The 22,198-nt window shown below is 44.9% G+C and overlaps 2 protein-coding genes across 7 annotated transcripts in view; one reads left to right on the top strand and one right to left on the bottom strand.

The window, feature by feature from the left end:
* ST3GAL6 (ST3 beta-galactoside alpha-2,3-sialyltransferase 6) overlaps nucleotides 1-19,864 on the top strand; it is an 85,473-nt gene extending 65,609 nt beyond the window's left edge. For both annotated transcript variants that reach the window (XM_070582115.1, XM_070582112.1), the window contains one exon: nucleotides 18,105-19,864. In XM_070582115.1, coding sequence (XP_070438216.1) covers nucleotides 18,105-18,116 — 12 coding nt within the window. In that variant the 3' untranslated portion in view covers nucleotides 18,117-19,864. The remainder of the gene's footprint in view (nucleotides 1-18,104) is intronic.
* Nucleotides 1-22,198, bottom strand: part of DCBLD2 (discoidin, CUB and LCCL domain containing 2) — an 80,883-nt gene that overhangs the window by 4,653 nt on the left and 54,032 nt on the right. For all 5 annotated transcript variants that reach the window (XM_070582105.1, XM_070582107.1, XM_070582106.1 and 2 more), the window contains 10 exons: nucleotides 19,882-19,954; nucleotides 19,442-19,575; nucleotides 17,767-17,807; nucleotides 16,764-16,979; nucleotides 15,623-15,747; nucleotides 10,855-11,005; nucleotides 9,990-10,076; nucleotides 9,717-9,842; nucleotides 6,738-6,831; nucleotides 3,382-3,431 (listed from right to left, as the gene is read on the bottom strand). In XM_070582105.1, coding sequence (XP_070438206.1) covers nucleotides 3,382-3,431; nucleotides 6,738-6,831; nucleotides 9,717-9,842; nucleotides 9,990-10,076; nucleotides 10,855-11,005; nucleotides 15,623-15,747; nucleotides 16,764-16,979; nucleotides 17,767-17,807; nucleotides 19,442-19,575; nucleotides 19,882-19,954 — 1,097 coding nt within the window. The remainder of the gene's footprint in view (nucleotides 1-3,381; nucleotides 3,432-6,737; nucleotides 6,832-9,716; nucleotides 9,843-9,989; nucleotides 10,077-10,854; nucleotides 11,006-15,622; nucleotides 15,748-16,763; nucleotides 16,980-17,766; nucleotides 17,808-19,441; nucleotides 19,576-19,881; nucleotides 19,955-22,198) is intronic.

Genomic DNA, 22,198 nt, shown 5'->3' with positions numbered 1-22,198 from the left:
TTTTTAAGTGTACACATCAGTGGTATTAAGCACATTCACACTGCTGTGCAGGCACCACCGTCCGTCTCCAGAACTCTTTTCATCTTGCAAAACTGAAACCCTGCCCCCATTAAACTACAACTCCCCATTCCCCCCGCCCCCAGCCCCTGGCAGCCACCATTCTACTCTCTGTCTCTATGGATTTGACTCCTCCAGGTTCCTCATGTAAGTGAAATCATACAGTATTTGTCTTTTTGTGACTGACTTCTTTCATTTAGTATGACGTCCTCAAGGTCCATCCATGTTGCAGCATATTGCAGAATTTCCTTCCTTTTTAAGGCTGAATAATATTCCACTGAATGTATATGCCACATTTTGCTTATCTATTTATCAGTTGATGGACACGAGTTGCTTCCATGTTTTATCTACTGTGAATAATGCTGCCATGAACATGGGTGTACAAATCTTTTAGAGACCCTGCTTTCAATTCTTTTGGGTATATACCCAGAAGGAGAATTGCTGGATTGTATGGTGGCTCTATGTTTAGTTTTCTGAGGAACTGCCATACTGTTTTCCACAACAGTTGTACCATTTTACATTCCCACCAAAAGCGCACGAGGGTTGCAATTTCCTCACGTCACTGACAACATTTGTTTTCTGTTCCTTTGATATGAGCCATCCTAATGGGTGTGAGGTGATATCTCACTGTAGTTTTGACTTGCATTTCCCTCAAGATTAGTGATGTTGAGCATTTTTTCACATGCTTATTGGCCATTTGTGTATCTTCTTCAGAGAAATGTCTATTCAATTGGGGTTTTTTTTGTTGAGTTTTTTAAGAAGTTCTCTACATATTTTGGATATTAATCCCTTATCAGATATGTGATTTTCAAGTATTTTCTCCCATTCCATGGGTTGCTTTTTCACTCTCTGGATAATGCCTTTTGATGCACAAATTTTTAAATTTTCATGAAGTCCAATTTGTTCTTTCTTTTATTATCTGTGCATTTGGTGTCATATCCGAGAAATCACTGCCAAATCCAACATCACGAAGCTGCTGTCCTATGTTTTCTTCTAAGAGTTTTATTGTTTTAGGTCTTACATCTTGGTCCTTGATCCATTTTGACTTAATTTTTGAATGTGGTGTTAGGTAAGGGTCCAACTTCATTCTTTTGCATGTGTTTTCCCAGCACTGTTTCTTGAAATGTCTTTTTCCCAATGAATGGTCTTGACACCCTTGTCAAGAATCATTTGGTCATATTTCTGAGGGTTTATTTCTGGGCTTTCTATTCTATGCCATTGGTCTATATGTCTGTCTATGCCACCATCACACTGTTTTGATTACTGTAGCTTTGTAGTAAGTTTTGAAATCAGGGAGTGTGAGTCTTCCAATTTTGTTCTTTTTCAAGATTGTTTTGGCTATTCAGGGTCCCTTGAAATTCCATATGATTTTTAGGATGGTTTTTCTATTTCTGCAAAAACTGTCTTTGGGCTTTTGACAGGGATTGCACTGAATCTGTAGACCGCTTTGGGTGGCGCTGCCATTAACAACATTAGGTCTTCCAATCCATGAATGTGGGATGTGTTTCCATTAGTTTATGTCTCCTTTAATTTCTTTCAACAGCATTTTGTAGTTTTCATTGTACAAGTTGTTCACCTCCTTGGTTGAATTAATTTCTAAATATTTTCTTTTTGACGCTATTGTAAATAGGATTGTTCTTATAACCTCCTTTTGAGATTGCCTGTTGTTTGTGTATAGAAATGCAAATGATTTTTGTATTTTGACTCTGCATCCTGCTACTTTGCTGAATTCATTTATTCTAACAGTGTTTTTGTGGAGTCTTTTAAGTAAATGTTTGATAGAACTTACCAGAGAAGCCAGCAGGTCCAGGACTTTTCTTTGTTGGGAGATTTTTGATTCCTGAGTCAATCTCCTCACTAGTTAGAGGTCTGTTCAGATTTTCTATTTCTTTCTTTCTTTCTTTTTTTAAAGATTGGCACCTAAGCTAACAACTGTTGCCAATCTTCTTTTTCTTCTTCTTCTCCTTCTCCCCAAAGCCCCCCAGAACACTGTATATTCTAGTTGTGAGTGTCTCTGGTTATGCTATGTGGGACGCCGCCTTAGCGTGGCCTGATGAATAGTGCCATGTCCACACCCAGGGTCCAAACCAGCAAAACCCTGGGCCACCGAAGTGGAGCGCATGAACTTAATCACTTGGCCATAGGGCCAGTCCCATATTTTCTATTTCTTTGTGATTGAGTCTTGGTAGATTTTGCATTTCTAGGAATTTATCCAAATTTATCTAATTTATCCAATTTCATCTAGGTTATCCATTTTTTTTAGCATATAATTGTTTACAGTACTCTTATAATCCTTTTTATTTCTGTAGAATCAGTAGTAATATCCTCATACTTTCATTTCTGATTTTGGTAATGTGAGCCTTCTCTTTTTCTCTGTCCATCTAGCTAAAGGTCTGTCTTTTTTTATCTTTTTGAAGAACCAACTTTTGGTTTCATTAATTTTCCTTATTCTTCTCTTCTTGATTTCCTTTCTCTCTTCTCTCATCCTTACTGTTTCCATCCTCCTGGTGGCACTGGGTTTAGTTTGCTCTTCTTCTTCTAGTTCCTGAAGTTGTTCAAGCTCATTTTTTGCTTTGCTAGAACAGCCAGTGCAAAGTGGAACGTGGTAGAAATCTCTATCAAAAGCACACACACAGCAAATCTGCTATTATAGAGCAGCCAGATACAGTCTGTCTGTTGTAGTGGTGGTTTTCAATATGTTTTTCTCAAAAGATACTTCCCAAGATCCCCTGGGGAGCCAGCAGCGTGTGATCCGCCCCCACCACTGCTCTCTTCTATCAGTCACCGCAGTGAACCCTCTCGGCTCCTAACAGTCATTCCAGTAGCGAGACTGGGAAGTGGGAGACCCTGAGGGGGCCTGTGGTGCCACCTGCCCCAGAGAGCAGGACTGCAGAAGATGGCCACTCATCATGGCAGACCTCCGTGACTCCTGAACTGCTCGACCCCAAGTGGTAAAAACCCACGCAGAGGGACGTGCACAGTGTCATCAAGACGGCAATCCTTGCCTCTCACGGTGTTCACATGGGCCACACAGGAAGCTAGCTGGTCTCCTCAAGATAAACAGATACACGAGACAAGCCAGACAAGGGCTCCAGAGGAAAAAGCACAGAGCAAGCGTTAGGAGAAGTTCTAACTTTCCATCCTTTACTGACTGACTAGGAGAGATTTTACAGAAAAGTAAGAATGATTAGAAAAGAAGAGGAAACCATTTCTCCGACAGTGCTGGGGAATGTACGTGGCCTGGAAATGACTTTCCTTTCACTACTGCCACCTGCAGGGGAGGGACTTCCCGCTGATGCAAAGAGATGCAAAGCCAAGAGCTACCTGCCCGGTCCCAGGAAGGTAAACCATAGGTGCCTTCGGTTTTCTTCTTTCTGGAAAAATACAGAAAAAAAAGTTAGCCAATAGAGTGAATTCATAGTAAGGAAGCCGTGGGATTGCAGGATAAACCCCACAGTTAATGATTCGTCAGCAGTCCACACGACCACGCGCTGAGCCACCCGGGGGGTCCTCCACTTCACTTGACTTTCAAGCCACTGCCGAGGCTCGTAAATTCTGGACTCTCGATAAACATTCAACTGTTTCCTGAGACAGTCACCTTGTTACCCAACTATTTCCCACTCAGAGGCATAAAGGAATAAAAAAGGATAAGTGTAGATAAAAAGACCCAAGCAGATCAAAGACCCAGCCCTGACATGTGGGATATCACAGGGAAATCGTGTCAGGTCTGTTTTGGTTTCAAATACAAATTTCTCAAATCAGTTGACACACAAAGTTCGTAGAACAAAAAAAAACCCACATTTTTTTCTGAGTTATTTTTTCCAACTTGCTGCTTTTCTTCTACGGTCCTCTGCCCCAGAGAAGTTTAAAGAGTCACGTACACTTAATTGCACGGACTTAATTCCTCCAACCACATAGGATAAGTCAACACTGGCACTGACAGTGACAGGTGGTGCAGGGAGAAGAGGACGCCCGGGCCCGGGAGGCGAGAGCCAGCGTGCAGTGAGGGAGCCCCTCCCCAGGGCCCTCCCTCCTCCAGGAAGAATTACCACCTGCCAAGAGCCCGTTACAAAGAGGAAAACAAGCACGTGAAAGGGCATTTTCTGAGTCAGGGATGTAAATCTAATTAAAATTAATGTTTCGCAAGCTAAAAACAAAGCAGGTTCTATGTATAAATGAGGACAGGACGGTTATGTGGTTTGCTCAAGACCATGAATGTCACTTTCTCAAAGAGCCCAGGGTATGTCTTTTCCTCCTTGGAAACACTCTTCTCCAGCATAAGACTATGTTTTTGTTATTGATATTAAAAGCTTCCTCATTTTAAAGTTTGACTGTACTGAAGATACATCTCTTTATTTCAAAGTAAATTATAATGTAAAATTTGTGGAAGAGATGGACGGGCTGGGGCTGTTCATCAAAACTGGAATGGAAAAGAAATAATATGATGCTAGTTTATTAATTAAGCACTTTTCTCCCCCCAAATCCTCTAATCATAACAGTTAAAAATGAAAGGAAATCAGTCATCTTTTCTAAATGGCAGATAGATGCTCTATGTGGCTAAGACAACAAATTTAATGGCCTGAGTATTGGCGAGGGGTTGTACCATCAAGGATTTTATATTCTGACCCTCCGGTGACAGAGGTCAGGTCACTGGCCCCCTGCGTGTGAAGTGCTGGGAGCAGCTGGCATGGGTTCAGGATCAGTAAGCTGCAGCTGTTTGTATTAGGATTCTTCTCTCTCAGCCACTTCCACAGCCCCTGTTTGTATTAGGATTTTTCTCTCTCAGCTACTTCCACAGCCCCTGGCTGGCCTCTCCTCCTCCACGCCTCGTGACAGAGCCAGCTGGCAGCAGTTGCACGGGCGTCCTGAGAAGGCCCTTCAGTTCTGCGGCTCAGACCTTCTGTCCTGAAAGGCGTATATTCCACCTGCCTCGTGGGGTCTGAGCTTCCACAGGCCCCTTAAACAAGCCCCCCCCAACCCTGCCCCCGACCTCAGGCCGCAGCTCTCCTCCCGTGTCCTCCCCTCGGCCTGTGCTGTTCCCAGCGGGGCTCAGACCCGAGGACTGACTGTCCGACCGCAGGCTCAGGCGGGCAGCGGTAACAGCACGGCTCGAAGCCCCCTCTGCCGGTCCTGGCTGGTGACCTGGGGCAAGGGATTGATGCTGTCTCACCTTCTTCTGTAAAATGGGATTTACAGCAATACCTGCTTCAGAGGCTGTTGTGAGGATTAATTGAGCTAAAACATGTGAAGAATTCAGAATAATGCCTAAAATCAGCACTTAATTTTCTAGAAAAATTAGTTGTTGCTGTGCTCTCCTCGTCACCTGCTGCTGTCCAGCGCCCCGAGAGCCTGCTGGCCGCCCCTCCCCGGACCGTCCGACAGCCCCGAGCCCCTTTCCCCACCGCCCTCGTGCTGACTTGCGGGTCCCGCTCCGCCCGCGGCGCCCACCCGAGTGCAGGACCGCGCTCCTCGGCCTCCTCAGCCCCCGGGGCGCGCGCCGTGTGGGCGGGGCCAGGCAAGACACCCCTCGCCTTCCCTAAACCTGGGGGCTCCACACTCGGCACAGGGGGGAGCGCAGATATCTGCTGAATGGCTCCACAAACCGCCATTCTCCCGCACTAGCCTGTCCCTCCTGTTCTGCTGTCTCGACTCATGACACGCTGCTGGTCTCGTGCACACGCCCGAAACTCCAGGCCATCCTAGGTGCCCCTCCTCCCCGAGCGGCCAGCGCCCCCTCCTGGCGTCCCTGCCACGTGCCTGCACGGCCTCAGCGCCTCCTCACTCACCTCGGGACTCTCGGTCGCTCCTCTTCAGTCCACCCTCCAGAAGCGCCGCCATCTATCCGCAGCACTGACCACCACCACTCCTCAACGGCCTCCCCACCCGCAGCACGAGATCGAACCCCCTCCCCCAGGAAGCCGTCCTGGCCCCGCACCCCTGTGCTTCCCCCGAGCAACCCCTCAGTCTGGGCCATTCTCTTCCTTCCCCTCTCTGCCAAATCCAACTCCTTCTTTAAGGCAAAACATGTCAAACTTGAGGATCACTCTCTCCCGAAGAACAGATTTTGGGTCACTCTCGTGGCTCTCACGTCTGTTTCCCAGCACTGCATAATAACTCATCTGGCCATACTAGAGTTTCTTATTTTGTGTCAGTCAACCCTGCTAAACACAATAGGCGTTGTGTCTCATTCTTCCAGTAAATGTTACTGAGCACCTATTATATGTCTTATTAAGGTATACATCCTAGTGTGTAATGCAGAATTTGATATGCTAAAGATGCTCAGTAACTGACTGTGGAATTAACTTACTCATCTTTTATGGAAACGAAGAAGAAACCTGTGCTTTTTGGGGGTTTTTTTGCTGAGGAAGATTGTCGCTGAGCTAACATCTGTGCCAGTCTTCCTCTACTTTGTATGTGGGTTGCCACAAGAGCATGGCCACTGACGAGTGGTGTAGGTCTGTGCCTGGGAACCGAACCCAGGCCACTGAATTAGAGCGTGCCCAACTTAACCACTAGGCCCGGGGGCTAGCTTCCAAAACCTGTGCTTTTTTATTCTAATGACTATCTTAACTTTCCATCACAAAGAGACGAATCATAGTTTATCTTCTATATTTAGTTTCTGCTTCACATTTGGAAACATCCCCTCTGGGATCAATCAGGAGAACTAGTCGTGGACTCACCTGTTCCTCCAATGCCAGGCACACACTAAAATGAGGATGAGCGTGGTGAGAACCATGACCAACACTGGGACAAGGACTGCGGCCAAGGCGACATCTGAAATTTAAAGAAAAAAGAACATTAATACCAAAGGCAGAAATCATGAAGGAAAAGAATGAACATTAACCATATCATCACTTCTATCTCAAAAAATACTATAAACATTTATGAAATGGACTGGGCATGAGCTGGCACCTGCAAAAGCTATCACAGACACATGGAAGTTGTCACACTATGTGCTCCACCCTTGTATATTTTTGAATCACCAGAACAAACTGAAAGACAGATGATAAACTGGGAAAATATTTTCTGCATCTGTGATAAAGGGTTAATATAATTAACATATTACAGAATTTATAAGTCAAGAACAAACAAAAGAAAAGTCAGCAGAGATGAATGAAACACCTTCTATTACGTTAAAAACACAAGTGCCCATTAAATATGTTCACCTCACTACTAATCAGAGAAACAGAAATTAAAACAAGAGGCTGTTTTTACTTATCAAATTGGCAGATATTTAAAAGAACAACTAATTCTTGAAGAGGATATCAGGAAACAGGTATTTTCATGAGAATTTAAATTGATATCTTTCTGTTTAGCCTTTGGGGGCAATATGTATAAAAACATATTAATTGGCAGTTCCATATGTAGAATTTATTCTTAGGAAAAAATCAAGATGACATTTAAAGATGTTAAGATGCAGAAGAGTTAAAAACTAGAAATAATCCAAATGCCCAACAATGAAAGAGAATGAGTAAAATCATGGTATCCTCCTTCCAGTAAAATATCATCCAGCAACTGGAAGTGATGTTGCAAAATGATGGCAAAATATTTATAGATATGGGAAAGTAACAATGTAGTGTTAGGTACAGAAAGCTGACTGCAAATGTGACTGAAGAGGGCAGAAAGTAACGCAATGCTGGAGCCCCAGGGGCATGCAGATCACTGAATCCCCCGCTGAATCCCACCATGCCACAGATAAGGAATCCTGGGCCCAGATGCAGAAAATGCTCTGCTTAAGGTCATTTGCGACATCAGTTTCTTTCTTCACCTGTCAACCCCTCTTCTTGGCTCTGAGGATGCTGCCATGAGCATCTGCTGCTATCTACCACAGGCTCAGCGCCAGACCCTGCGATGGCCTGACACAGCATCTCACTGCCTCCTGATAATCATACCCAAAGGAGGGGAAGAGAATGTGCAGGAGAGGAGAAGGATGGTCAATGACATGCAGCCTCTGAGAAGCTGGATGGATGGAAGGAGGGCACAAGTGTGTCTGTAGGCTCCACAACATGGGAATTTCCTTTGAATGGCTTCTACTTTCTGTGTGAGGTTGAAGATGTAACTGAGAGTGAGTGAAGATCTCTGGGTCAAGGGTTTGAAACACAGCGAAAGTTTCCAATAGCTACTGCTGAGAACAGACAGAAGAGCTAACCAGGGGAACAGAAAGCGGCTGGCCAGTGCTGAGGGCCCCGCTGAAGGAGGATCTGGAAGTTACAGGGGCACAAACCTGACCAGCACTTGATGCTCTCCAGCAGCCCTTTCAGCCTGGATATAAAAATGGAGAAGGGAGAAGTGCATAAAACAGAAATCGTGACTCAGGCTAGAAAGCACTAAGAATTTAGAGAAGTAAAGTGTGCTTAATCCCTAAGATCTGTGAAACTGGAGAGACAATCAGGTTCAGATGGATACAGTTTGATTTAATCAGAGGCATGAAAACATCTGTTTAGGTTCAAAAAGTAAGGAAAGCATACACACCGCCATCCCAGAGGAAAGGAGCCAGGGGTCTTCACTGAGACCTGCACACTCCCTGTGACTCTTTCTAAGCTTACAGGGATCCTCGCTCTGGAGAAGATGCTGTATGGACACCTTCAGTCTTGACACTGAGATTCTACGATCGGATTTTAAGATGAGCACGAGTTTTAAATGACTACTCTTTCTTCCAGGCATCTGGCCTGGGATCCTGCCCAAGGACACGGCCTCTGCAGCCCGGGGAGAGCTCCCTGCCGGGCCTGAGGTCTCCCGCCCCCACGCAGCCTTCTTCTCTCCAGCTTTCCCGGAAGCAGGAGAAAGAAACCGGGCCGTCTGGAAATGCTTTAGACGCGGGGAAGAAACCAACGTGGGAAGTTGGAGGAAGTTATCTGCTCCCAGGCAGATTTTCAGAAAATGAGAAAGACGACAGTTTCTGTGGCACCAGCCTCTCTAAATGAAGTGCTTTCTCTTCTCTGCACTGTCCTGAACATTAGTGGGATTTTCTATCTGCCAACACTGAAAGTAGTTCCTCTATGACACTGAGGCTTTTTTCCTGAATTCAACTGAAATGTTGTTTTTTAACAACTAGTAAAATCAAAGGTACTACTATGTTTTGTACATGTTAACATCTTACTTATCATTAACAAAATCTGAAAGTACATTCTAATACAATTATATTTATCATCTGAAGAAAAATTGGAAACAATTTAAAAAGAGACTGAAGTATTTTTATGAACATATTATTTTTTAAAAAGTATTAGTTTTCACCAAAACTTCTGTTTCTTTTCCTAATCCCTTTGTGCTACCAAGTTCTGTAACCAGCAAATTAATATGTAATCAGAAAAAAAGTTTGTTTCCTGTTATGGTTTTAGTTATTTCTAGAAATATTTCTAAGCCTGAGACTCCACGTGTTTAGCTGTATAGGGAGAAAAATTGCAAGAGGAGGCGGAGAGCAGAGCACCCGTCTCCGAATATCTAAAGGCCTAGTCCCCACGGCCCCAAAGAACAGAACTGAGACAAGGCAGCCAGTTTTTCCCCAAGGAAGGAAATCAAATTTTTTGCTATTCTTCAAAAAAACAGAGTTACAGGAAAAGAAACTAAAGGTTTAAAGGCTGGAAATGTTCCTGAAAACTTAAGTTAAAGATAAAATAAAACTCTGCCGCGTGCCAGGTGGCGTTCCTGGGTTTGCAGACCTTTGGTCCCGTGCGGGGTCACGGTGGTGTTCCTGATGTCAGGCGTGGCGGTCGTCTGCTCTGTCTGTGCAGGGAATTCGTGGCTGCTGCGAGGCTGTAGCGGCTGAGTGAATTTGGGGGCACGACCTTGAAAAAAGTTTTAAAAACTCTTTATTCTTTTATCTACACCAACTTGATGAAGATAAAGTTATTTTATAATGCTTTTATGTGTTTATGGAAAGTTATACCACAAATCCAGGGAGCGTCATGCTGCCCCGGTGGGGGCAGGCATACCTTTGGCTACCTTTGGAGGGGCTGTAGTGCTTTTGAGGTCGTTGCTGTTCCAAGGAGGTGGAGGCTGAGTGAATTTGGGAGGACGACCTTAAAAAATGGTTTAGAGAAGTTTACACATTTTGCTTATAAAAATCATAGTTAAAAATAGTAACTTTACATGTCTTTAACGCTTCCTAGAATACTTAATTCTGCATTGTAGTTTTGAATCTCAGACAGAAATATGTCAGAAGAATAAATATGCTCTGCATTAAATGGACAAATATACTGAGATTTCTGAATTTTTAAATAACTAAATTGTCTAAAAATACTCTTCTTAGGAAGGAGAATGGGGAGGCTGATGATGCTGACTCTGAAGCTAGAGAAGTGTCATCACAATTGGATACACTACTGGTTCGATTCATCTAATAACGTTTACGGAGGGCCCATATGTGCCAGGCGCTACAGTAGCTCCTGGGGAGACAACGGTAAACAAAGTGCTGAAATATTATATATAAGATGGAAGGAAGTTCTTCCCACTTTTAATTTACTCCCAGGAAAGGCACCTAGACTGAGGTTACTGTTCCAGTCATCGGCGCTCCCGTGACACAAGCACGACGCGACACGAGAGCTGGGAGGAACTAAGACGGGGACTGGATCTGGAAAGCAGGCTCAGGAAGCTGCTATCAGCGATGCTCTCTTCAGCAGCAATTTGGAACTCATTTTGATGTCTAACTTTTTAACAGGATAACTATTTCTTTTGAAAATCCCTTCAAGAATATACTGTAATTAGAGGTTAAACACACATTATTACAAACAACTCTCTCTGAGAACAGTCATTTTTAATTAATTCACTGAAAACGACATGGCCAATGTGCTGTTGCTTTACCTTTAGGAATAAACTGACATCCAAGGAGCTCCATTTTCATGGCAATTTTCTGCTGCCACTGGGTAGGATTCACTCTGATAAAACGTGCAATAATTGGTGGCAAAAAGTTATTACGCACATCCTGGTGATAATCTTTGTTTCCTTGAAATATCTTTAAAAAACAACAAAAAATCGGTACTTTACATCAGCAGAGGTCAGGGCTACGCTGCTCCACTGAATCATGACTTGTGTTTGGCTTTGGGCTTTAAATGAGACCTGCAAAGTATGACCATGAGGAGAACTTTCTAAGAGGGTAAATGAATCATAATTTGGAAAAGCGACTAAGAAGCTGCACATCCTTCATCAAAAATATGCAAAGGAAAATACTGAATATGAAAAGGACTTTCAGCTGATTTGAACACGACCAGAGTGCTAAGGTGGCGATTTGGGAAGACGGTGTCGACTGCACTGAGACAGTGTATGGCATTAAAACTTAGTAACTCTGGTGCTGGGGCACACCAAGTATTTAAATATATTAGTTTTATTTCACAGTAAAGCATGATTGAACATCTGAGGCCTCAGAGGAAATGCTTTACTGTGCACTTTTCATAACTTGACTCTCATAAACAAAGAGAACATACACTAACAAACTCCTAACAGACACAGACCCCCACCTACTGGAGAAACTACATAAACGCAGTTCCCACAGCATCCGTTTTCATTTTTTGTTGCTATTTCAACCAGAAAAGTGACACTGTTCCCTGCCTAATATACTGATTGTAGCTGAACAGCAAGAAATGAATTACATGAATAATCCTTAGGTAAAAATATGATTTCAAGTGACTATCTCATTCCCTCGACTATTTCAAGCAAATGAGGATAGGACCTTACACTGCAGCAGCTCAGTTATTTACAAAGCATTTTCATATGATTACCTCAGATGCTCTTCATGACAACCCTAGGAAACAGGCAGAACCCAGCATACTGCAGCTTGAAGGATGTAAGCGGACCACACAGCCGGTCGTGACGGGGCCCTGACTGGAACCATGTCTGCTGACTTAAGTACAGGGCTCCACTAGGCAAAAAAGAGACCTCCTCATTCCTTTGGCCAAATCACCAAGGTCGTTTCTAATGACCATTAATGAGAAGACAGCTGCCTCAAGTCAAAGGGGCTTGCTTTTTCTCAGTTAACTGAGAGCAAGTAAATGCCTAACTCCTCAAATCAAGTCATTTCCCAATAGTATAGCTATTTTCCTCCTGGCTAATTCACATGGCATTAGATTATAAACTTCTGAGATGTGTTAATATCCCTCATTTTCTAAGAGTTTTGAAGTTACCTTAACCTCCAAACTAGTAAGCTTCCACCATTTCCTCAGATATTACTCTGAAATAAAATGAAGGCAATTATTTGCCATCTATTATATTACTGGAACAGGAACAATAACTGAACATCATTTGAGGACATAAAACCTTTCCCTGAGACCTTACTCCATATTGCAGTCTCATTTTTATAAAGAATGCAAACGAGAAAGATTTCAGAAAAACCAAGTAAAAAAGACTTGTTATATTTAATCTGTTAGTATTTATTATGAACCCCTGCATTTAGGGAGGTCTGCACATGTCATGAGGGTAAAATGGAAGACAAAGTTCCCACTCTCAAGGAACCTACATTTTTGGGTAATACCTCCACAAATACGGCATACCATTAAAAAGCAATATATCATGAAAACAAGTTGTACATACATTCCCACTTTCTGAAAACAAAAATGAAGCCTGTCTCGGCCTGTGCGTATGTGCTCATGCACGTGTGCAGGCTGGAAAGGGCATGAGATGAATACACCCACTACCCCTGTGCTGGGGGCAGAGCAGGGAGCAGATGGGCTGACATGAGGCAAAAGATTGTTATTTCGTGTAATTCAGTGGAAGGACTTCTGCTTCAATCCATGATAGACTAGGAAGGACTAGATTTACCCTTCTCCTTAAACACTGAAAACTCGAGTAAAATGTGTGAACCAATGGTTTGCAGACACTGGACAACAGGCAGCACAGGACAATAATCCCTGTGAGAGGGAAGCAAATAAGGCGAGCCTTTCTGGTACCCCAGTACTGGCTGAAGAGCGCCCGTGGTCTCACTGAATTGAGGAGACAGAGCTCAGAGACTGAGAGGCTAAGGCAGCTAGAATTCACAGGGCAGAGCGGAGTACAGAAGAGGACTGACAGAGAGAGACTTTTAGGATCTGCAGGCATTTCCCCTTAAATCTTCGGCTGCTCCTACAGAAGTATCTGTGGATGGGAAAAGAACCAGGGGAAGGAGCCACGAGCACAATTCTCAGAGCCACACAGGGCTGGGCTCAGCTCACACGGCCAACAGATGGAGAAACCGCCTAACACAGGGGACCTCGGGCCAAGGACTCAGAGCAGCAGTGTCTCAGCGTGGGAACGGCAGGTGAAGGTTGCTCAGGTCCTGCCCAGCAGAGTCAGAATGCAAGCCTTGAAAAGATCAAATGATCCCCAAGTAACCCAACTGCACCCCAGCATAAAGCTCAAAAATACTAAAGGAGTAACAATAAAAACAAAAACCAGCACCAAACAACGTAAGGTTCACCATGTCTGGCAACCAATCAGAAATTCCTGGGCATGTCAAATATGACCCATAATACCAATCAATACAAAAAGACCCAGATACGACACATTAGTAGGTAGAATTAGTAGATAAGAGCATTAAAAGGGCTATTATATACTCCACATGTTTTAGAGGTAAGAAAAGTATGAGCATGTTAAAGAGTGACATGGAAGAAACTTTAAAAGCCCAAAACTGAAAATCTAGAGGTAGAAAATACAATATTGGAGATAAAAATACAGTGGACAGGATTAACAGCAGATTAGACAGTGCAAATAGATTAACGAACTTGAAGATAAAACAACAGAAATTTTCCAAACTAGAACACAGAGAAAGATTTGGGGGAAAAACAGAACAGAGCATCAGTGAACTGTGAGGCATCTTCAAGGCCACAGTATTCTTGTAATTAGAATTGAGAAGGTGACATACCTGAAGACGCGTCCTACAGTTTTCCAAATTTGATGCAAATTATAACCCACAAAGCCAAGAAGCTCAAAGAACCCAAGCAGAAGAAACACAAAGACAACCACACAAAGGCACGGCATAATCAAACAGCAAAAAGAGAATCTTAAAAGTAGCCAAGGAAAAAATAGACACATCACATGTTGAAGAACAAAGATAAGAATGATGGCAGAATTCCCACTGAAAACAACGGACCAGCATGGTTAAAGTGCTGGAAGAAAAACACTGTCAACCTAGGAATTCTATACCCAGTGACATTATCTTTCAAAACCGAAGCAAAAAAAGTCTTTTTCAGAAATACCATTAAATGTTGTTAGACGTTTTTATAACACAAGCATGGATAATTTTTATAATTTCAAAAAATTAACTATGTTCCACAAGTATAATAAATATTATGAACATAAACATGGATGTGCCAGGAGTAAAAAGTGGTCGAGTCTGGGGCATTAATCAGAAGATGGACATGAGATAGTACGGCTCTGTGCTCTGTTGGGGGGGCTCCCTGGGCACGAGGCCCAGTGGAACTGGCAGAAGAGAGGAAGGCAGGCCTGACATAGCAGCAGGAGAGTTTTGACCCACACGAGAGATTATAGGGGCGCCTGGAGGTTTCCAAACAGATGAGAAAAGTGGTAACTGAAGCTCTATTAGCAAATCATACATCTGACAGAGAACCAATAGTATCCTCTCACTGAAACAAAATCCACAGGAAAGTTTTATTGAAAAAATGTGCCATAACTCCAATTCTAGAGGAGAGGCAGCTACCCACTGTGGGGACAGGCACTGCCCCAGGTACAAGACCTCTGTGGTGGGTCAGGAGCTGGGCGCCCAGGAGAAGGTGACAAGCAGCTAGATGGCAGCCCCCTCTGCCTCCTTGCTACTTGTCATCTGATCTGGCACTTCCAGCATCGTTGTTTTTTGCTAACTAAAACAATAATTTTGTAATTACCATAGAAGTTAAGAAAATTCTTCAGGTAGGAAAAATGGAAGTTTTCTAAGACAGAATTGCTGAGGTGACCCTGAAATGGCCTTCAAGTCTAGAACATCCTATAATTTAAAGCATTTATGTCTTTCGTTCTTTCGTCTCCCTTGCCTACTACGGGGTAGAAATTTGGGAATAAACTAGGCTCTCTATCATTCTGTGGATGTTAAGAAAAGCTTTTCAATATATTTTTCTTCTTCTTCGTCTCCCCAAAGCCCCCCAGTACACAGCTGTATATCCTAGCTGTGATTGCCTCTGGTTGTGCTGTGTGGGACGCCACCTCAGCATGGCCTGATGAGCAGTGCCATGTCCGCACCCAGGATCCGAACCAGCAAAACCCTGGGCCGCTGAAGCAGAGCATGTGAACTTAACTACTTGGCCACAGGGCTGGCCCCAAGAGAAGCTTTTTAAAGACAAGGAATTATAAGTTCATTTTCAGATTTCTTAATAAAGTATCTAAACAACTGAGTTAAAAATGTAGTAAAAGAAAGTCAGGAAAGTACTTACCCTCACACCACCAAAAGGGACCCAGACACACTGAGAATTTCCTAACCATAGTTAGAAGGGTAGGGCCAATAGCTAACACTGCCTAAAATAACCAGAAGAGGGCAGAGTAAGACCAACGGATACTGCACTTTCACATCTCTTACACAGGACAGCTTCTGTGACTTTTGGCAAAGGGTCATTTTTTAAAATGTTTTTTCAAAACATTTCGTTAATCCTTTTACCTTATCCTGCTCGACACCAGGCTCCCTGTACACGGTCCATCTCTGCCCATCGTCACTGTAGAGAACTCTGTAGGCCGACACATAGTAATTATGCTCCACCATGGTGGAGCCGGTGGTGACGATGCCTGGGGAGTGAGAGGTGCTTTCATTAGTGCCCACGTCTGATCTCGGAGTCTGTTCAGCAGAAACACTGCAGGACAAACACCTGAGATGCCCCGTGCCAGCACTCTGCCTGTGGTGCACGACCACATCTAGGAGCAAGGCTTCCTCAGATCCTCGGCTGCCCCCTGGTGAGAGGAGAAAGACGGGTGCACATGGGAAAGGACTACTCTATCCTGCAGCCTGCGAGTGTGTCCTTAGAAAATACATTTCACCTACTGAGTAAGAATGATCTTCTGGGAACGAACAGATTAAAGATGATTGTTTTCAGTACCAAAGCAAAACAAATCTTAACAAAACCAATCCCAACCAATTATTCAAACCATTTGCTAAATTGCTCTAAATACTTATATTTATATTCAGCACATATGAAATATTTTTTATAGCACTTAAAGGGGACTCCTTGGACTTAAATTTCTCATAATGACTGTAAGAGGATGGTTATTCCAGATGTCTCAAGATCCCTTTACTGAAGCAGTGCCTTGAAAGAATCTTAGTACAATGAAAAGGGAAGCTAACAAGAATCCGATACCAACTCCTCTGCCCTGTCATGTTTCTTATAAAAGCATCTTCATTAATATTAACACCAACAAAGAAAACAAAACCATAGAATTAAATCTGCAGTGACCTAATTTTCTATAAAAATCTTAGACGGGGGTAGGCCCAGGGGCACAGCAGTTAAGTTCACGCGTTCCGCTTTGGCAGCCTGCGATTCACCCATTTGGATCCTGGTGTGGACCTGCATACCACTTGGCAAGCCATGCTGTGGCAGGCATTCCACATATAAAGTGGAGGAAGATGGGCACAGACGTTAGCTCAGGGCCAGTCTTCCTCAGCAAAAAGAGAAGGATTGGCGACAGACATGAGCTCAGAGCTAATCTTCCTCAAAAAAAAAAAAAGAAAGAAAGAAAAATCTTAGATGTCAGCAGCTTTCCAAACAGAATCCATGTCACACGTTGCTCTAGAAGGTTGTGTCTCTTACCTGTTATCTTCTTCTCCTTGTTCAGGTCGACTTGTAACCACTGGTACTCGTCAGTGGCAAGTGCAGCCCAAGGAGGTCCTGGCTTCTTCAACCGGGCCTTTGCGGGTTTCCAACTGTTCTCTTGGCCTGTGTGGTCAGTCCACTCCAGCACAGACGACGCCGTGATCTGTGCATCAGCTATCACACCAGATTCCATCCCCAGTGTTCCATAACACCCTGAATCAAAGAAGAAAGCAATGTGCTTCCAGCTATAAATTCACAACCTGGATAAACCTGCTCATCGCAAGCTTTCTCTCGTACCTTTAATTAGCACACACTACGCTAATGACACATTGTAATAGAGAGATTTCAACATCAGGCACGTGTTTCTTGGGTCTAGGTCTCTGGGTCTCGTCAGGAAACGTATGTATGTGTCCATGAGCAATAACTGTTAGTTTAAAGGAGATGCGTGACCCTCTGCCAGATGCCACCCGCACGTCCTCCAGGTGTCTGCTCAGAGGCCACATTCTCCACGAGGCTGCCCTCCCTCCACGGGTCCCTCCTGCACTGCCTCGCCTTCTTGCTTTATTTCTCTACAATATTCTTGCTTTATTTTTCTTCTATGACACTATGAGCAATAATCTAGTTATTCACTGTTTACTGGCAATCTGTCACTCCGACTGCAAGCCCTGGAGGCAGGACTGTGTGTTGTGCTCACTGCGGTCTGGCCACCCCAGAACGGGCCTGAGAGGCGAGAGGAGGCTCCCAGTGAACGTGTTCTGTCAAAGGAATTCACTACTTCTTCACACAAGTTCAAAATCACCTGTTCTAAGAAACTTCTCCCTCTTAAAGTCAGACCTCCCGTTGACTTCATTTGTTATATTACTAAACACTCATCTGCCCTCACAGTGTTATTGTGACACCTACATGAGAAAGGGCAAAACAGTGTGTGCCTGACACCAGTGTGCAAGAAATACTGACTATTACGCAAATTACAGAGTTATAAAGTCCATGAAAGGCTTACCACTGGTCTTAAATGTAAAAAGACTTGTAGATAAGTGTCCCCTGAAAGAGAGAAAGGTTTTTTGGTGACACTCACGTAACACATGGCTTCCCCAGATTTATATCAGTAACACTTTTTCTGTTGTGTTTATTTTACCATACAAAGAACTAAGAAAACTCTCTGCCTATATATTACAATTGATGTTGTTCCTAGCAAAAAAGTCTCATTTCTAAGCAAAGCAACTTCTGAAATCAGCATAAACAACTTTCTCTACAAGTCTCTAGTTCCCAGTTTCATATACAATTGTGCTAATGTGTCCACATAACCTTTAATATGTACTTATTTTATTTCTTTTTCAGGAAATAAACTGATTCCTAATACTTTCGTGTGGCTTCTGGGGAAAGTACACTGAAAGGCGTAACTCTCAGAGAACGAGGCTCGAGCTCCCTGGGCAAAGAGAGGAAAAGCTGCTACCATAGGGAGACTGCGTCTGGTGCAGAAAAGCAGCACGTCCCAGACGACGAGCTGCAGAGCTAAAAGCAGCTGTGTGCTTAGGTTTCAAGGTGACGTGTGGAACAGGTGCAGCGGGGAGAAGGCGAGGACAGCGAGGAGCCCACCTCACGCAGGTCACAGGCTCTAAGGAACTTGGAGGGACTGAGTCATCGGGGCACAATCCTGCTGTGAGCACAGCACCCAAACCATTACAACTGGACTCAGCCTGTCCTAATTTTTTTTGAATATAAAAGAGCGAATTCACATACAAAAAAAATCCTCTCCCACGGAAGCACAGGGAAGGACTGAAAGGATCTGCAGAAAGCGTGCGGAAGACCGTGAGAGGGATGGTAGCCGACTCCATCAGGACGGGCACACAACAGCCCATGCAGGGCCTGCTCTGCATGCCCAGGGAGCTACGTGGTTAAGGCAGAGTCGTAACAAAATGAAAAGAGTAAGTGACAGAGACACATGGCCCATAATGCAGACAATATCTGCAGGCTGGTCCTTCACAACATGCCTACTCCTGCTTCCTACTGTCCTGCGTGCCGGTCACGTGCCTGCCTTCTGAACGGAAAGTGGCCTCATGCCTCAAAGAAACTGCTCACAATGGGCTCAGCACTGTCTGCAATGCTGAGGCATCTCAAGGGGCAAGAGCCACGAAGACGACCAGGAGGACTGCATCTCCACTCAGCGTTCCAACCTCCCCTGCTTTCGATGTCTAAGTCACGTCCAACAGTGGAACACCACAGACACCAGGAAAATACATTCTTAAAACATTCTCTTGGGATCAAAGGGATTCATAACAAAACTACTTCTGATTTAGGTCAAAACTTAATTTACGTTGAAAGTATTTCAGCTATCTGATCCATTCAGGTCACAGAGGCTGTAAGGAACAGAGTAGCTATGGCTTCTCATCTTCAAAATGAAGCGAGAATTTGGCAGTAAACTTCTAGACTCTTATTCCAGTTTTTTTCCAACACTTAGAAAAGAAGAAAGAAACAAACCACTCTTCCAAATGACGTTTTTGACAGACAGGCTGAGATGTAACCTTCAATACGCTCGGACACTGAGCACCTGCAATGCGAGTGCTGGCCGCACAAACATCATTTCCCAAATGCCATCCGCAGTGAGATCGCGGGGCGCTAACGAGCCCCACCCCAGCCCGCCCGGCACGCGTATTAGGAACAGCGCAGATACTCACACCACAGACGTGACGTTGTTGGCCAGAGAACTCTCGTAGTACGGGATTCCCTTACTGATGACGACACTGATCTGCCCGCCCAGCACGTTTGACACCACTCCTGCGTGCACACCCGCCATGCACAAGGGCGAGGACTGGGGAGGGAGAGACAAGCCTAGTGCTTGATTGTCTTCTGATAATTCATAAGCAAGACACACTTCCTCAAGAAATTAGTTGAGCTGGGCAGTTTTCTCAATAAACGTGGGATAGATTATTGATGTTCTAACATAGAACAAATTTTTAGCGGAAGAAAAAAATAAAACACATATTATGAAAAACAAACAATTCCTAAAAAATAAAAATCAAGATACAGATATACAATAGGTCACATCCACCTATTCTAGAGTTTAAAAAAAATAAAGTTACATCAAAACTTGAACACGAGCCTGTATCCCACTCACATCTCTATATCCATGAGGGATCGTTCCGGATATCTCAGCAAAAGGAAGCAGACAGCCCGCTGGGCAGTACTTACTGCAAAATACAAACAAGTTCAAGGGGAGACGGCTGTACCTTCTGGGGAAAGACAACATCACATACCCATTTTTCAGTTTAACGTAGATTTCATAACCCACACCCCCCCAACAGGCCCTTTCCGACTTGCTCCCTCCATCCTCACGCACGCTCCCCCACGTGCTCACAGAAGCTGTCTCAGCTTCTGCAAATGCTTTATGTACTTCCTGGTGAACGGCAGACAGTTTCTACTGTACGATCTACGCATCATCTTTAAGAGCTGCATGATATTCTATTTTGTGGATAAACCAGGGTTGTACTTTACCAACCCTCTACTGGTCAAACATAAGTTGGCCTAAACATGCCTGGCATTCGCTCGTTTACTCACTCTCCCGCCCACCAGCCACGGAGCATGGTCACCCGCACATCTGCCCCGTCCTCTGCCAGGGGCTGGGCCCTGGGTTTACAAAGGTCAACCACGCCTGCCCCTGTCCTCACGGGGCTTCCATTCCAGCGATGGGGAGGACATTAACCGACAGTTACACTGACAACTAGTCAGACTGCAACTGTGCTATGAAGGAAAGGCACTCCATGAAGTAACTGGGAGCGATCTAACTCAACAGGCGTAACGCAGACCCTCCGTAAACACGCTGCGTGCCAGGCGGCATTCTACTGCTCAGGGAATGCACCGCGGAACCCTGCGGGTGGGGACCATCACCCTCAGTTGACAGACGGGCCGTGTCTGTTCCCCACGCAGGGCTCGGCACCGCCCCGGTCACGGAACGGGCTCTGAGGAAGTGCAACTTGGGCGGAGAAGGAACGGCCGTCCCTGGAGCACGCGGAGGGAAGCGCACGGCCTCAGAAGGAACGGCGCGGCCCTGGGCAGGACGGCTGGGTGGGTTGGAGCTGAGGGGGACGAGCGCAGGCAGGAGGGAAGGTGAGTCTGAGAGAAGGCGGGAGAGGTGGGCAGTGGCCAGGCGTGCCGAGGCCCTGCGGCTAGGGTAAGGAGCCTGGAATATGTATCTAAGTAAAAACAGGCAGCCAACAAAGGATTCGACAGCTTGTACACATAATCTGATTCATATCTTTAAAAAGAGCATCGTGGCTCCCGGGAAGAAGAGCTCGTAAGGAACCAGGCGTGGAAGCTGGGATAGCACCAGGCAGAGAGTACGGCAGTCCAGGCGAGAGATGGGGGCAGCCTACACATGGGCGGTGACGACGGAGCTGGAGAGTGGAGGGCATAAGACAGCTGACCCTCTGGCAGGGCTGCGTGCCATACACCAGGGCCAGGGTTACCTCTGCTGAGCAGGATGCCCCACGAGTGCTGAGGAGCATGCCTAGGCCACATGGAGACAAGGCGAGTTCTTTGGGGAGCGGCCCCCAGCTGGGGGAGGTTAGTGAGAGGGGTCTTAGAAGAGAATGATTGTGCCAAGCAGAGAGGAGCAAACGGATTCCAGGCAGAAGTTCTCAGGGCTCAAGAGCAGGGTAAACAATGAAGAGCTGCTTCAGCACAGCACACGAGATGGGACTGGAAAAGCGGCCCCAGGACCCCGTGTGAAGGATCCTAAAAACCAGACGGAGGAACCTGGACGACTTTTTGTCTTAATTAGGAGGTCCTGAAGATTTTTTTTTCTGAGGGAGACTGGCCCTGAGCTCACAACAGTGCCCATCTTCCTCTACTTTATATGTGGGACACCTGCCACAGCATGGCATGCCAAGCAGTGTGTAGGTCTGCACCCGGGATCCAAACTGGTGAACCACAGGCCACCGAAGTGGAACATGCGAATTTAACCGCTGTGCCAGCGGGCCAGCCCCCTGAAGATTTTTAAGCAGGGAATGATGAGACGTGTACTTTAGAAAATAAGTTGGCAGCAATGCGAATGGCAGAATAAAGCCAGCAGAGGTGACAGACGGGAGATCGACGGGAAGTTAACTGCACTCCCGGCAAGAGACGTGAGGAAGGCAGACAGCAGCCACACTTCCAGGTGAGATGAGGACGGGCTCTCAGACAGCCTAAATCGTCCTCGTCTCTTTTTGGAGAAAAAACAAATAGCTCTTCTACCTTTATTAGCAGTTTTGCCAGATTCTGAAGAGCAACCAGTTCTACTTTCAAAGTATATTAAAATTATACTTTTATTGTGGAGAAGATCCAAATGCTAAAATTAAAGTTAATTTAAACACAGCGACTCAACGGCTTTCAAAAGCTCTGATAATGAAGTTTCAGAACATGATTATGTGTCACACCACATCCATGAATCTTAAGTG

The sequence above is a fragment of the Equus przewalskii genome, chromosome 18 (genome assembly GCF_037783145.1).
Source record: "Equus przewalskii isolate Varuska chromosome 18, EquPr2, whole genome shotgun sequence".
In the NCBI taxonomy this organism is placed as follows: domain Eukaryota; kingdom Metazoa; phylum Chordata; class Mammalia; order Perissodactyla; family Equidae; genus Equus; species Equus przewalskii.
Note: the sequence above shows the minus strand (reverse complement) of the source record. Positions and strands in the feature narration are given on the sequence as shown.